General features: G+C 33.1%; 1 protein-coding gene and 1 pseudogene across 4 annotated transcripts; one reads left to right on the plus strand and one right to left on the minus strand.

The window, feature by feature from the left end:
* Positions 1 to 191: 191 nt before the first annotated feature.
* LOC143899877 (uncharacterized) lies at positions 192 to 3,431 on the minus strand. Of its 3 annotated transcripts, none has more exons than XM_077410612.1 (5): positions 3,052 to 3,431; positions 2,585 to 2,874; positions 1,358 to 1,789; positions 1,022 to 1,289; positions 192 to 883 (listed from the first exon to the last, which is right to left on the minus strand). In XM_077410612.1, exons 1-5 carry the CDS (start codon positions 3,065 to 3,067, stop codon positions 576 to 578), a joined length of 1,314 nt encoding a protein of 437 aa, XP_077266738.1. In that variant the 5' UTR covers positions 3,068 to 3,431; the 3' UTR covers positions 192 to 575. The 3 variants fall into 3 exon arrangements, with proteins under 3 accessions (XP_077266738.1, XP_077266739.1, XP_077266737.1); XM_077410613.1 differs by having other exon boundaries at positions 1,055 to 1,292; XM_077410611.1 differs by having other exon boundaries at positions 1,022 to 1,292.
* A 4,122-nt stretch (positions 3,432 to 7,553) lies between these two features.
* Positions 7,554 to 12,320, plus strand: LOC143899884 (cytochrome P450 4C1-like; annotated as a pseudogene). The gene is made up of 11 exons (XR_013257629.1): positions 7,554 to 7,696; positions 7,792 to 7,968; positions 8,138 to 8,247; positions 8,935 to 9,025; positions 9,448 to 9,642; positions 10,107 to 10,173; positions 10,317 to 10,443; positions 10,570 to 10,651; positions 10,744 to 10,856; positions 10,970 to 11,199; positions 11,525 to 12,320. The product of XR_013257629.1 is annotated as a cytochrome P450 4C1-like (transcript).
* The last annotated feature ends 1,031 nt before the right edge of the window (positions 12,321 to 13,351 follow it).

Consider the following 13,351-nt stretch of genomic DNA (forward strand, 5'->3'; position numbering starts at 1 on the left):
TAAAGTTGTATTTGAAATTTTATAACATATATAACTTGGTAATATATTTATTTGAAATTTTAGTAACTATTTGTAAATGGATCGTGACCATATAGTGATTCCTAAATCAGCTGTCAAATCGCGAATATATAGGATATATTATAGATAATTGTATCCGAGTTGCAGTGTATTAATATTTTTTTTTCATTTTCAGAGAAAAAGCTATATAGTCCTTAAATTATCCGTTCAATATTCCATTATAATTAAATAAATAAATAAGAATATGATATATCTATATGTATATTTTCTGTTAAACTTCTTGCATGAGAACAAATTTTCAAACTACTATATTAAAAATGTGAGCATATATATAAATAATATTAATTTTCTCTTATAATATTTCTTTATAATACTTTTATAAATGTTAAGAATAAAAACAGTCTCATTATCGTTTGTCAAATATCAATTTTTTTGTATAAAAATTCAATTATATAAAAACTTATACATATGTTAAAGGGAATTTTTAAACTGTCTAAAAGGACATTAAAACCGATCATTTTTGCTGATTGATAAATGTTTGGATATCAATTACATTACTACGATAAATCATTGTTGGCTTCGCAACCACAGGAGCAACACTCGCAAAATTCCTCCTCATCGCTGTTGCTATCATCTATTTCCGATTCTGAATGCAGCATCCCTGAAGGCACTGATTGAGTCTCGTCTAACGATCTGACGCTGCAATCACACGGGATCGACAATTTGCCCCTGCGTTTTTCTTCGCAATCGTATTTATTGATATTAATTTGCTTGCATGCGGCAGGAGTGGTGCACTCGTTGCACGTTTCACTGGGATCACATGGCACCGAAGATTGCGCTAATTGTTTGGGTGGTCGCGATACACCTAAAAATTTATGCGTTTACACTATTAAATTTTATGTCAAACAGATTTACGTTTGTATAAGTTTTCATTGCGTATATAGAATATTCCTAATAAAATTTGAAAGAAAACAAGTCGGTACGCATCGGCTTGTACACGTGCCTGTTTTCGAGGCGACGCTGAATAGGGACTCACAAGGAGGCTTCGTCGAACACGGAGACTTGGATTTGAATAGAGCGGAAGAAACCCGTCGGCAAGATTTGCAACAAGTGCAATCGCGCGATTTACTCGCGGTTGCACGTGACGCCGGATGGTCCAGCGGGACGCAGCATGAAAGCGGTGGATACAATTTTTCGCAAGCTCCTAATGGTTTCTTCGACGCCTTCTCGTAGGCAGTTAACGTTATCGACGTTGCACATGGACAGCAAGCCTTCTAAATTAAGAGATATGCATAAAATTGGAAACAGAATATATTTTATCTACGCCCTTACTACTCACTCGTTTCTTATCTTCAAGATGATATTTTTTCTTCGTCACGTGTTTATTAAGTGTGTAATCTTCCAGAGGATCAAATAACTTTTTGCCAATTCCTCTAGAGTGGCTCTGCACGCGTTCCGTCATTTTCCCGCTATCACGCTGAAATTTCTTGCAGGACAGCAACTTGCCCATTTGTCGCCTGTACATGAATTCTTTACTTTCCAGCTCGCTGATGCAATTCTTCAGTTTCAATTCTTCCTCAGCGAGCTGACGGATTTTTTTCAGACATATCAGATCTTCGGAGTGGACGGAGTGTAGACTGGGCGTATTGTATCTCTGTACCTCGTTACGCAATCCTGTCAATTTTTCTTCCATCTCTTTGTTAGCCAACTCCAAGGACTCCAGCTCCATTCCAGTTTCCTCCAGTTTCACATCCGCGTCTATGATCTTGTCCTGCATCAATAGAAAGTTGATTGTCAATTTCCGTCGCAGGAATTATTAATCTGTAACATTTGCGGCCGTTTAATTCCCGATTTTTCAAAGATTATTCAATGATAACAAACGTTTTAAATAAATATGGATTATATATTCTTCATATTCTATATTATATACACGTTATATTTTATTTATACATTACGTTCTGTATTAATATAATTTCTCGATTTATTGTATTTTCACTTATGTATAAAAATTTTAAATACGGAAATACTTTAATACGTATTACCTAGTATATTGCATCTATGGTACTACTGCACCAGAAAGCTACGTTTAAATCTAAAAAGCAATATTTTTAGATCCCCTAACATCCTTTCGCATAGTGTCTTATTTAAAAAAAATGCTACCATTGTACAGAAGTAGAAGCAACTAAATTAATATTTTTAAACAGAATAATAAATTTTATTTCGCCAGTGAATAGAATAACAATTAAAGAAATTTAAATCGATTTTTTCAATGTTCATATCGGTAAAGACGTTATATATTGCCAGTTACGGTCGATTTAAATTCCTTTAATTAATATTTTTACTCTAACAATCTATGTTAAACTTTTTTTTAAAATAAAATATTATACTTAAAACATTTGGTTTACATTTTTGAAGTAGTACAATGTTTAAAACACTTGTTTAAACGTAAATATTTAAGAATTTAAGTAACAATCCTGGAAACGCTTTAACATCGCGACGTATAAATTTTCGCGTTAAAAAAAGAAATTACCCGGATTCTTATCGTCGAATGTCAATCGTGCCGTACATGCAACTGTGACGTTTCCTGGTGGAGACCGTCGACCGCGCTTTTCAATTCGGCGAGAAGTCTGTCGGCGGGGTCCGGCTGCGGCGAGAACCTATTCACGATCTCCCGTACCTTGTCGTACGGCCCATCGCGACAATCTCGCTCGGTCATCCACATGTTGTACGCCATCAGAGCCGGAATGGAGCGTTCCATCGTGGCAACTTTGTTCTTAAGCTCTCGGTGGCGGCCGATCAGGTCGCATCGACGTTCCTCGATCTCGGACGCGACGTTCGCCAACGGCGAGTCAAGCTCTGGAAGAGAAGTCATTGTCCTTTTTATTTAATTTTAATTTAAATATTCTTAACTGAATCAACCGAATTAACTAAGACTAATCCTGGACCGTCGAACAGGATGCTGCGTTTACTTATGTCTTCCGCAACCGTCCAGTGGACGGTGATTAAAGGGATGAATTGGATAAGGTTACTCACCAGTTTTAGTCGACATTCCAATGAATTCGGTTAAAGTTTACGGATAAAATTTGTTCGCACGGACGTTGGCGGTCCGCGGGTTGTTTTCTACTTGATACTTTCGAATTGGAGCGCAAAAGAATGGAAATAACGAATTGCTTTCGCCGGAGAGCGGCGTTGAAGTTTCAAGAGTGGGTGAGGTTGTGTGCATAGCTTTTGTCGACGGTATCGATAGTGCGGTAGCGATAACCGTGCTGTCGAAAGTAATGTATTTAAAATTTTTAAATAGTCGCAAAGCTATCGCGAATTAAATGTGAGTCGACCTTTATGCATCGAGATTCGGATGTGCGAAACAAAAAAAAAATTGTGACTGACACGTCCATACCGTCCGTACACTCTCGGCAAATTCCTTCTCCGGCGTTTCTCTCGCAATTAAGTATTACGGAATATATTATATAATATATAAAATGATATAAACATTTTTTAATTATACTCGGTTATTACGAAAGACGAGGACAGAGTTCATCTGGATATTTAAAATCTGGAGCACGCCACGTGCGGCCAATCGAGCCACAATGTTATTACAACTACTCGGCTTATTCAAGAGTACGAGAGTATATCAAGTGACCTACTTATGATTATTAATGAACGAATGCGTAACGGATTTGTGTAACATTATCGTTGCAAACGATATTCCATTGCTTCACCTCACGTATGCGTGAGGTAATATAACCTATTTATTTGGCAAAAAGACATTAAAAAGGTCTGTTACTCCTGAAAAATTAGCATGGAATATCTTGCGTGGCTTTTCCTGAAAGCATTAAATGGCGAAAGGATTTTTCGTCAGAAAATTTTAATGTTTGCGCAGCAAACTGGAGGAATCGGCTACGCGACGGGACGGGGATGACGATGACTTCTCCTTGGTAACTGTAACAAGCGCTTCCCTTCAGGAGAGCACCGGCAGCACCCTAACTGGGTCCATCTACACGAATTGGGAGGAGAAATTCGCGTGTCGCTCGTTACAGAGTCGAGGCCGCGTCTTCAGCTATCGAAAGAGAAGGACTCGCGTCAAGGATGGAATCTTTAACGCACCGGCTGGTGTCTGTCCGCGTAGCGTTACCTCGTCGATCATTCGCCGTAATGCAGGTCGAATGTTGTTTAACGTGATTATTAAGAATTTTATTTCGAGTAAATCGAGATGACTTTTTCGCGAATCATCTGCAAATGACGTGTTTGAGATGCATTCTATGTTTTGTTTAGTCACTCTAGTTATAATTGCTTTCTACACAGACGATACGTAAAAGAGAGGACGAAGCAAAGATCGGGATTTTATTTTGAGTAGATTAAAATAATTTTTCCACAAATTAGCTGAAATCCGCAAATAGCGTGATTGATCTGAAAAGTGCGTCCCATGTTTTGTCGAGTCATTGGCCTTCCACGCAGAAAATACGCGAATAAAATAACAAGCAGCAAAAATCGATCGATATTCTCCTCGGGATTATCAATGAATGAATAAATTAGTGACGGAAGTAACGCTTTTGTTTACAGGCGACTCTCGGCTCGTGTTCGTTTGGCCGCAGAAGGCCAGCCGGGGTCGGCTCTCGAACGTCTTTGCGCCTTTGCTTCGTGGCGTTCTGATCGGATTATTGTTTGTAGACGCTCTTCACTTGTGGCCTGGAGAATTCTTACCCACTTGTCTACCATCGACCATGCCGATTACCTTGCCGCCCGTCACATGTAACGTAATTGAGCCACGTTGGTACGATAACAACTGACCCGTAGTTGAAAACGCTTAATGACGCTTACGTAAACGACTTTTTGCGATAGCGCGGTTGCAATTTAACAAACACTGTACAATCTTTAATAAAGGTCAAGTTACTTCGTCCAGAGATCTTTTCAAGCCAGTAAAACGCGCCAGGAGTTGTTTTTACTCGTAAAAAGAAACTTGCATTCGAGAAGAGAGTTTTGTACGGTTTCAAGTTTAACGCAGGCAATGGTCTCAGGCAGTAAAAAAAATTTTATATACGCGATTGATCCTAACAATTGGTCTGCTTATATTAAAGGTAATACTTGAAAAATGAACCCGACGTCACGCTACGTAATTGCAATTGAACGTGTAAGTTATAAGTGACAAAAAATCAACACTTACTCTAATAAGCATAATACATGATTATTGATAATATATATATATGCTGAGCGTTAAAATTTTGTTTTTTAGATATAATTAAGTAACCTTCGGACAGATTGTAAAATTTCTTTACATCTATTTTTTTTATAATGATTATTTGCATATTCTCTTACTATCAACAACAAAAATATTTTTAATGTTTGTCGGCTCGTGTCACGATAATCGCGCAATTATTGCAATTGTTGCAATTATTTTATTAAATAAATGTCATACATGCGCTGACATTTAGATGACATTGAGAAACTAGTTTTTTATTAATAGTAATATTTATCTTAATAAAACGGCGAATATATTAAGAAAGTCCAAAATTAATTAACTTAAATAAACAGCGTGAAAACGATCGCGCGACGGTAAAATATCTTCTGTTAAAAAACAAAACCAAGAATAAATATTTGTGTAGTTGAGACGTCGTACATCATCGCCTTATATCATAAGTACTTACATAACAAGTTTAGCAGGAAATTACTACAATTAAGTGTGATGAAGGTGATGAAGATGAAAGTAATCGCAAAAATGAAGTTACATACATGCATTATATCTCGTGACGCAATGAAAATAGAAATTACATTGTCTCAGTCAGACAAGAACAGCTTTTGCTGCAGTTTGTATTCATATAGTGTCTTAAGCATGCACGTTATCGCATTGTCAAATGTAAACACCCAGTAAGCAATTTGATAGAAAATGCGAATGAAACGACAGTGTTCGGTTTGATTAACCAATCGTCGCACGAGTATTTATCATTACAGAGTCCAATAATATAATATTCGAGATATATAGAAGCTCAAGATACGGATTTCATGTTTTTATTGTGCGATCGAATCTTGAATCGAGGTGAGAGGCAGCAGATTCTGTAATCTTTCCTATTGCAGGAATTATAGGCGTATTATATTATATTACCTATCTTACCGCGTTTAATATTGTTCAACAAAGTGAAGCTACATAAAGTCATACTTATCATGATTTTTAATAAATATTGAAATACACAGTAATTGAGTATCAAAGGTGTTGATAACATATTACGAAGTTGACTTTCACTACGCAGATTCTTCCGACGTGACGGACGGTGAGTACTGAAAGTTCATGTTTTCTAAGTATTATAGGTTAAAAAATTGATTTTGGTAAATAAAATAAAATAAACGATTAGTAAAGTCTTTTAAACCAACTTTAAACGATTTATAATTTATATCACAATTTTATGTATAAATTTATGTGTTATGTAATACAAAGAATAATTAAAATCACAATGATTATAAGAATGTCGAAACTAAATCCGTCCTAGATAATAAATTATTATAACTGTGTATCACATCACAACTCGATTTGTGTATTAGCTCGAAATTTGTTAAGATTTTCGGTTTGCTTCTCATTTAAAAAAAAAAAACAAAAAAATAAATCAATGTTTGAAGTGCGATCTCTCATATCTTAATCACATGCTACCTATATTATATTTTTCCAACTCAAAATAAAACTGAAAAATATGGCAATGTAAATGTTCCAAGCGTCGTAATTAATTTTCTAGAATCAGCTATTTGATTCTGTAAGTGTTCTGCCTAGTATTTGCATCGCGTGTTATTCAGTTATTATTCCAACTTTTTAAGAGAATCCTAAAGTGAAGGCTGAACTTCCTCGACGTCGGTAATGTCAACATTTCTAATCCTGTTTTCTATGTCATATACCTATATCTATATCTGTTCTTGTCTAACGAGAGGCATCTGCCCTTGTTTCGGTTGCTGCGCCATCTCTCGCTACACGCATAATATCAACCTGAATGTGCTTTGCACATATAAAAGTTTATTTAAACTAATTTTTTTTTCTAGGTTTTCAATCTTAGATCTAATTGCACGATATTGTTCTTAAATGTTGTTCCTAGGTCATGCCGGTCTAATTTTGTGGATATTTATTGTGGAATTTTTGAACAAAACAAATAATATTGTCGTCACTTATAGCAAAAATTAACAAAAATATTAATTTTTTCTCGTTTTCGATATAAATTCGACCACCATGACCTAGATTTTGATGCGTATTTTAATTCTAGACAAGAATTTTGCATTTCTATAAAGCCAATTAAAAGATTAGTGCTAAGAAAAAAAACTGGTATTACATGACGGCTTTAGGATCCCCTTAATATTAAAAAATATTATTATACATATATATTGTGTCAAATAGCAAATATTTATAGACATTTCAATAAAATATAATAAAATATGATAATAAAAAATTTGTTGCTGAATTATTTGATTTGTAAATCTACTAGTAAATGTTGCTAAAAATTGCGTTGATATAATCGATACAAATATTTTACTGATCGTTTTTGTCGACAGCTGTTCTGTTGGCAAATATTATTGCGACGGAATGTATTCCTCTGATATGTTATCGACTTTATCGCAATCAGAAGTATCTATGTATAGATGAAAGATATTTTTACTCAGTACTTAGACTACGTTATCGCCGAAAGCATTGCCAGTGCAATTTTTCTCGGTGCGACATTAATATAATTCCGTTTTAATATTTAATAACAAATTTAATAACGTACGAGTTTACTTAGTAATTTAAAATATTTGATGTGTTCGCAGATACGACTGTTAGGAGAATGGATTTTATCTTTTTGGCACTATGCATTGTTGTTTTGATTTTTGCGATTTTTCTGCATCAGCAGTATACTGTTCGACAGAAATTTAAAAATTTTCCCCAAATCGACGCATATCCTATAGTTGGTGTGGCGATTAAGTTAGCGAGGCTGTCACACTATGGTACGTAAAGAACTTTATGTATAAAATTTCATCATTATCCTTTTACAAAAGTTATTCGTAAATTCTTACACGGTTTAAAATAAAAAATTTACTATTAAAATTTATATAATAATTAATTTGATGGTATTAATAAATTACTAATGTGATAATTAATAATTCTAATTGCTAGGGCGCTTGAAATACTTTGTATCACTTATGGAGAGGTGTAAAGAAGAAATATTTGTACAATGGCTAGTAAGCAAGCCTATGATTAATGTGTATAAGCCAGAACATTTAGAGGTAAACAATAAAATTAATTTGCTAAAGTATTATCTGTTATTTTCTGCGATAATTAATGTATTATGTATAAGTGTTGAGTAATTGAAGTATTATAAAAATGGTCGTGAATATCCTGATGAAATCATCTTTTTATATAATAGTATAAAGAATTCTTGACCATTCGCATAATGTTGAGCATTCTAAACGTGCATTCAAAAATTTATTTTTAAGTGATATCTCATTGTAATAATAGAGATTAGAAGGAGAAAATAAATTATTGTAGCGAAATCTTTTTATCGCTTCTATTGTGTATGCAATGCGTAATCAAATCTCGTTATTACACAATCAATTATTCGGTATATTGTAAATAAATTTGTCTTGTTGGTGAGGAGAAACAATGGAAAATGTTAAATAATTTGCCGTGTAAATTTGTTTGAAATAGTTTATCTTTACCAAATCTGAATTATTATCAAGAAAAATTGTTACAGCAAAATAAAGAGTTATAACAATATAAATTAAAAAAATTAATAATTAATTGACAGATTCAGCAAAACTGCTTTTGATAAATAGTATTAGTAGTCATATATCAATAAATCTACATTACTGACCAAATTCGTTGAAATAGCATTAAGTACCTTATGTCAGTATAAAATATGTTTATATTTTCTTCGAATATTGTTGGATTATATCTTTTTTCAATATTTACAGCAACTTTTTCCTAGCACCGTAAATATCACAAAAGGAGAAGAGTATGATCTGCTCAGACTTTGGTTGGGCAACGGACTTCTGACCTCTACGGGTAAAGACGCAAAATCATTACATGTTTACCAAACATGTTCGGTCACTTACGGTTAGATAAGCTGCGTAAAAAAACAAAACAAGTTTTATCGCAGATATATGTGCCTCAACACAATTAAGAAATAATATATTTTAGAACATGTATCGCTATCTAAATATTATTTAGATTTATGACTCTATTGATTTACATATATTGGTTATTAACGATGTTTGCCACAACATTGTGCAATAGTTTCTTGTGAAACGGTTTTTTTTATTTACTTTGTTAATTATATAGAGTACTGATATACAGGAAAAATAAGATTACTATCACTTTAAAACTTAAAACGATAACCATGTATTTTTTTTTACCTAATTTTGTAGCTGCCTTTATCTTTTGCAATTTTTACAACATAATTATATCACATTTTAATGCTGTTTTAGGTAAACAATGGTTCCACGATAGAAAACTTATTGGGCCAACGTTTCATTTTAGTATATTAGATCAATTTGCTGTGGTTCTGTCTGAAAAAGCAGAGATCTTAATAAAGTGTCTCGAAAAAGAGATAGAAAAAGATTCAGGAAAAGCCGTTGATGTTTTTCCTCTTATTATCAATGCTGCTCTCGATATTATCTGTGGTAATGTATATTTTCAATTACAATATACAATATACATATAATTACAATATTTATTGCAAAAGAAACGTTTGTTAACACATATATTTTATGCTGCAGCTAATTTTATCAATTATTTTATGAAGAGTAAGAAAGAAAAATTACAAATTAGTAAAAATATTGATTTAAAATTATCGATATTAATTTTGTTGAATTTGCAAATTATTTCGCTACATTAGTAAAAATTTGTATGTTATTCTTATGGTGTCACCAAAGCAATAATAATAAAATGCCAAAAAAAAATTATTTTATACCAGCAGTAGTGTTCTTACCAACAAATTTATTTAGCAAGATTTTTCTATTTAACCAATAAAACAAAGATCTTGTAGTAATATTGTTGTACTATTTACAAAAAACAAGTATTGCGTTTAATTTTAGCTTTATAAGTGATAAGGGAGTCATTAATATCATTAATTGTTATCTTGTAGAAACGGCAATGGGTGTGAATATACGTGCTCAAGAAACCGTAACGAAATATCATTCAACAGTAGACAAGTCAGTTTCCAAAAATCTTCTACTGCTATTATTAGTAAAACAGTTAAAAGTTTATTATTTAATAATGTTAAGAATTACCGGTGGACTTTAATCATTAATTACATATGTAATTTATGTGAATTAAATGTTAATTAAATTTTCAGAGCCTCTACGTTAATATTGAATCGACTGCTTACACCGTGGTATTGGCCTGATTGGTTGTACTATTCTTTGCCTGTAGGAAAGGCATTTAAATCAGCAATTGATACATTGCATAGCTTCACGAAAAGGGTATGCTGTAGAAACCCTAACGATATGTGTTTAGAAGATTAAAATAGTGTCAGAGCGTTTCACTTTTTTTTATATTATTCCGTTAAAAAAATTTTTACATTTACGACAAACATCGATAAATTTTAGGTGATAAATAAGAAAAAGGCTGAACGACAATCACAAAATGGCTACACAAAACACGAAAATGAGGACAATGAATTAGATATAGGTGTGATTGTAAATTATAATTATACATTATATATTATGCATATTTTTACTAGCATTTAAATATTTTTTATGTAAAGAAATTTGCTACATCAGGTAAGCGGAAGAGGAAAGCGTTCCTGGATCTGTTGTTAGACCAGAATGCGGAAGACGACACTCCCTTGACCGATGATGAGTTGAGAGCGCAAGTCGACACGTTCATGTTTGAGGTGAAATATTCGAAATCAAAGTTTTCCGATTTTGTTATTATAAATTTTTCTCTTTGAGCTTGGTAACGTATCCAGTATAAGTACGTGTAAAATAATATGTAAATGATAAATAGGGACATGACACAACGGCGGTTGCGATGACTTTTACACTCTTTCTTTTGGGTAATAATCTCGAACACCAGGAAAAAGTTCACGAAGAACTCGATGAGGTATTCAGATACGCCAGCCAGTGTAAAGGAGCTGTCGCAATTGAAGTATCTCGAAAGAGTCATAAAGGAGACACTCCGAATATTTCCAAGTGTACCTTTAATCACGAGGAAACTAACGGAAGATGTAAAATTAGGTAGGACATAACTTTACGTACTAATTGAATGAAGAATTTTGAAGAATTTACTAATATATAAATTCATTTACAAGGCAGTTGAAATGTAACGATGCGAGAAATGTTTTTCCAGATATTTTTTAAAGATTAATATTTAATAAATATTCTTATTATTTATTGAAAACTAAACAAATAAAAATTAAAGCAATTTATCTAAAGATCGATATCTTAATATTAAAAGTCGATCTAATTTTTAGATCATAAAAACTTTATATTATTAATATAACGTTTTATAAGCAATAAATGCATTCTATATATATATATTAATTTATTTCTTCTATTTTAGATAATTATATACTTCCGAAAGGTTTCTCTGTCACATTGGCAAAACCCAAAGGTTTGGCCGGATCCAATGAAGTTTGATCCGGACCGCTTCCTTCCAGAAAACTCAAAGCATAGGAATCCGTATGCCTACGTTCCGTTCAGCGCTGGACCGAGAAACTGTATAGGCCAAAAATTCGCTCTACTCGAAGAGAAAATCATGTTGGCTGCTATTCTAAGAAAATGGAGGGTGAAGAGTGTGAAAACGCTCGACACGATTGAGTACGGCGGTGCTCTCATTTTGCGACCACGCGAGGAAGTACTCATACATTTCACGCCAAAGAAATAAACAGTTCGCCAGCAAATATATGCTTTTTTATAATGCATTTTTTATAACTTCTATCGATTACAAAATTTAGATGTTTTTTTTATTATGTGGTATGTAATATTATAAACTTTTCACTTTTCACGTTTCCGCTCAAGGGAAAAAGTTACATGGTCGTTACCCTGGCCACAGAAGGCCAGCCATCAGGGTCGGCTATCTTTGCGCCCTTGCTTATCACGGCGTTTTGATCGGATTATTGTTCGTAGACGCTCTTCACCTGTGGCCTGGAGAATTCTTGCCTACTTGTCTATCATCGATCATGCCGATTACTTTGCCGCTCGTCACATGTAACGACATTGAGCTTTCCCGTTGATACGATAACTGCGACTCATAGCTGAAACGCCTAATTACGCTCACGTAAATGAACGTTTGCGACACTGCGGTTGCAATTTAACACAAACACTGTACAATCTTTAATAAAGATCAAGTTACTTCATCCGGAGATCTTTTTAAGCCTGTAAAACGCGTCAGGAGTTGCTTTTACTCGTAAAAGGAAACTTGCATTCGAGAAGAGAGTTTTGTACTATTTCAAGTTTAACGCAGGCAATGATCTTCGAAACTGAAAAACTTTTATATAAGCAATTGGTCCTCATAATTGGTCTGCTTATATTATTAAAGGTATTAATACTTAAAAAATGTACCCGATGTCACACCATGGAATGTTAATGATACTGAACGTATAAGTTAAGTGACAAAAAAAAATCAAAACTTACTCCAACCATAATACACGATTATTGATAATATACATATATATGCTGAGCGTTAAAATTTTGTTTTTTAGATATAATAATTAAGCGTAACTTTCGGACGGATTGTGAAATTTCTTTATATTTACTTTGTTATTATGACAATTTGCATATTCTCTTACTACATCAGCAACAAAAATATTTTCAATGTTTGTCATCTTGTGTCACGATAATCGCGCAATTATTACAATCGTTGCAATTATTTTATTAAATAAATGTGACACATGTGACATTTAGATGACATTTAGAAACTAGTTTTTTTTATTAATAGTAACATTTATCTTAATAAAAAATGACGAGTATATTAAGAGAGTCCGGAATTAATTTAACTCAAATGAACAGTGTGAAAACGATCGCGCGACCGCGACGGTAAAATATCTTCTGTTAAAAAACAGAACCAAGAATAAACATTTGTGTAATTGGGACGCCATACATCATAGCCTTATATATCATTAATTCATATAAATTAATTACTGTCCGTGATGTACGTAAGAAAGAGAAGAGAGAACGAAGTATTTACATAACAGGTTTTGCAGGAAACTATTACAATTAAGTGTGATGAAGGTAATCAAGGTAAAAATAATCGCAATAAAAAATTTTTTTAAAAATAAAATTGATTTAAAAAAAAGCTCTAAAAAGTATTTAAAGAATTGAAAAAACTGAAAAAAGCTTTAAAAAGTATGAAATATAATACTTTTAAAAGTCCCTTAAAATTTTTTTT

Source organism: Temnothorax americanus, unplaced genomic scaffold (genome assembly GCF_048541705.1).
Source record: "Temnothorax americanus isolate GAGA-0224 unplaced genomic scaffold, ASM4854170v1 Scaffold29, whole genome shotgun sequence".
Taxonomy (NCBI): domain Eukaryota; kingdom Metazoa; phylum Arthropoda; class Insecta; order Hymenoptera; family Formicidae; genus Temnothorax; species Temnothorax americanus.

Excerpts from the sequence above, each read along its gene's own strand:
- LOC143899877 (XM_077410611.1), bottom strand. Across the intron at positions 1,790-2,584 it reads AGGAAACGTCACAGTTGCAT|GACAAGATCATAGACGCGGA; the intron begins GTACGGCACGAT and ends CTATTGATGCAG. Across the intron at positions 884-1,021 it reads CAGCGTCGCCTCGAAAACAG|GTGTATCGCGACCACCCAAA; the intron begins GCACGTGTACAA and ends ATAAATTTTTAG.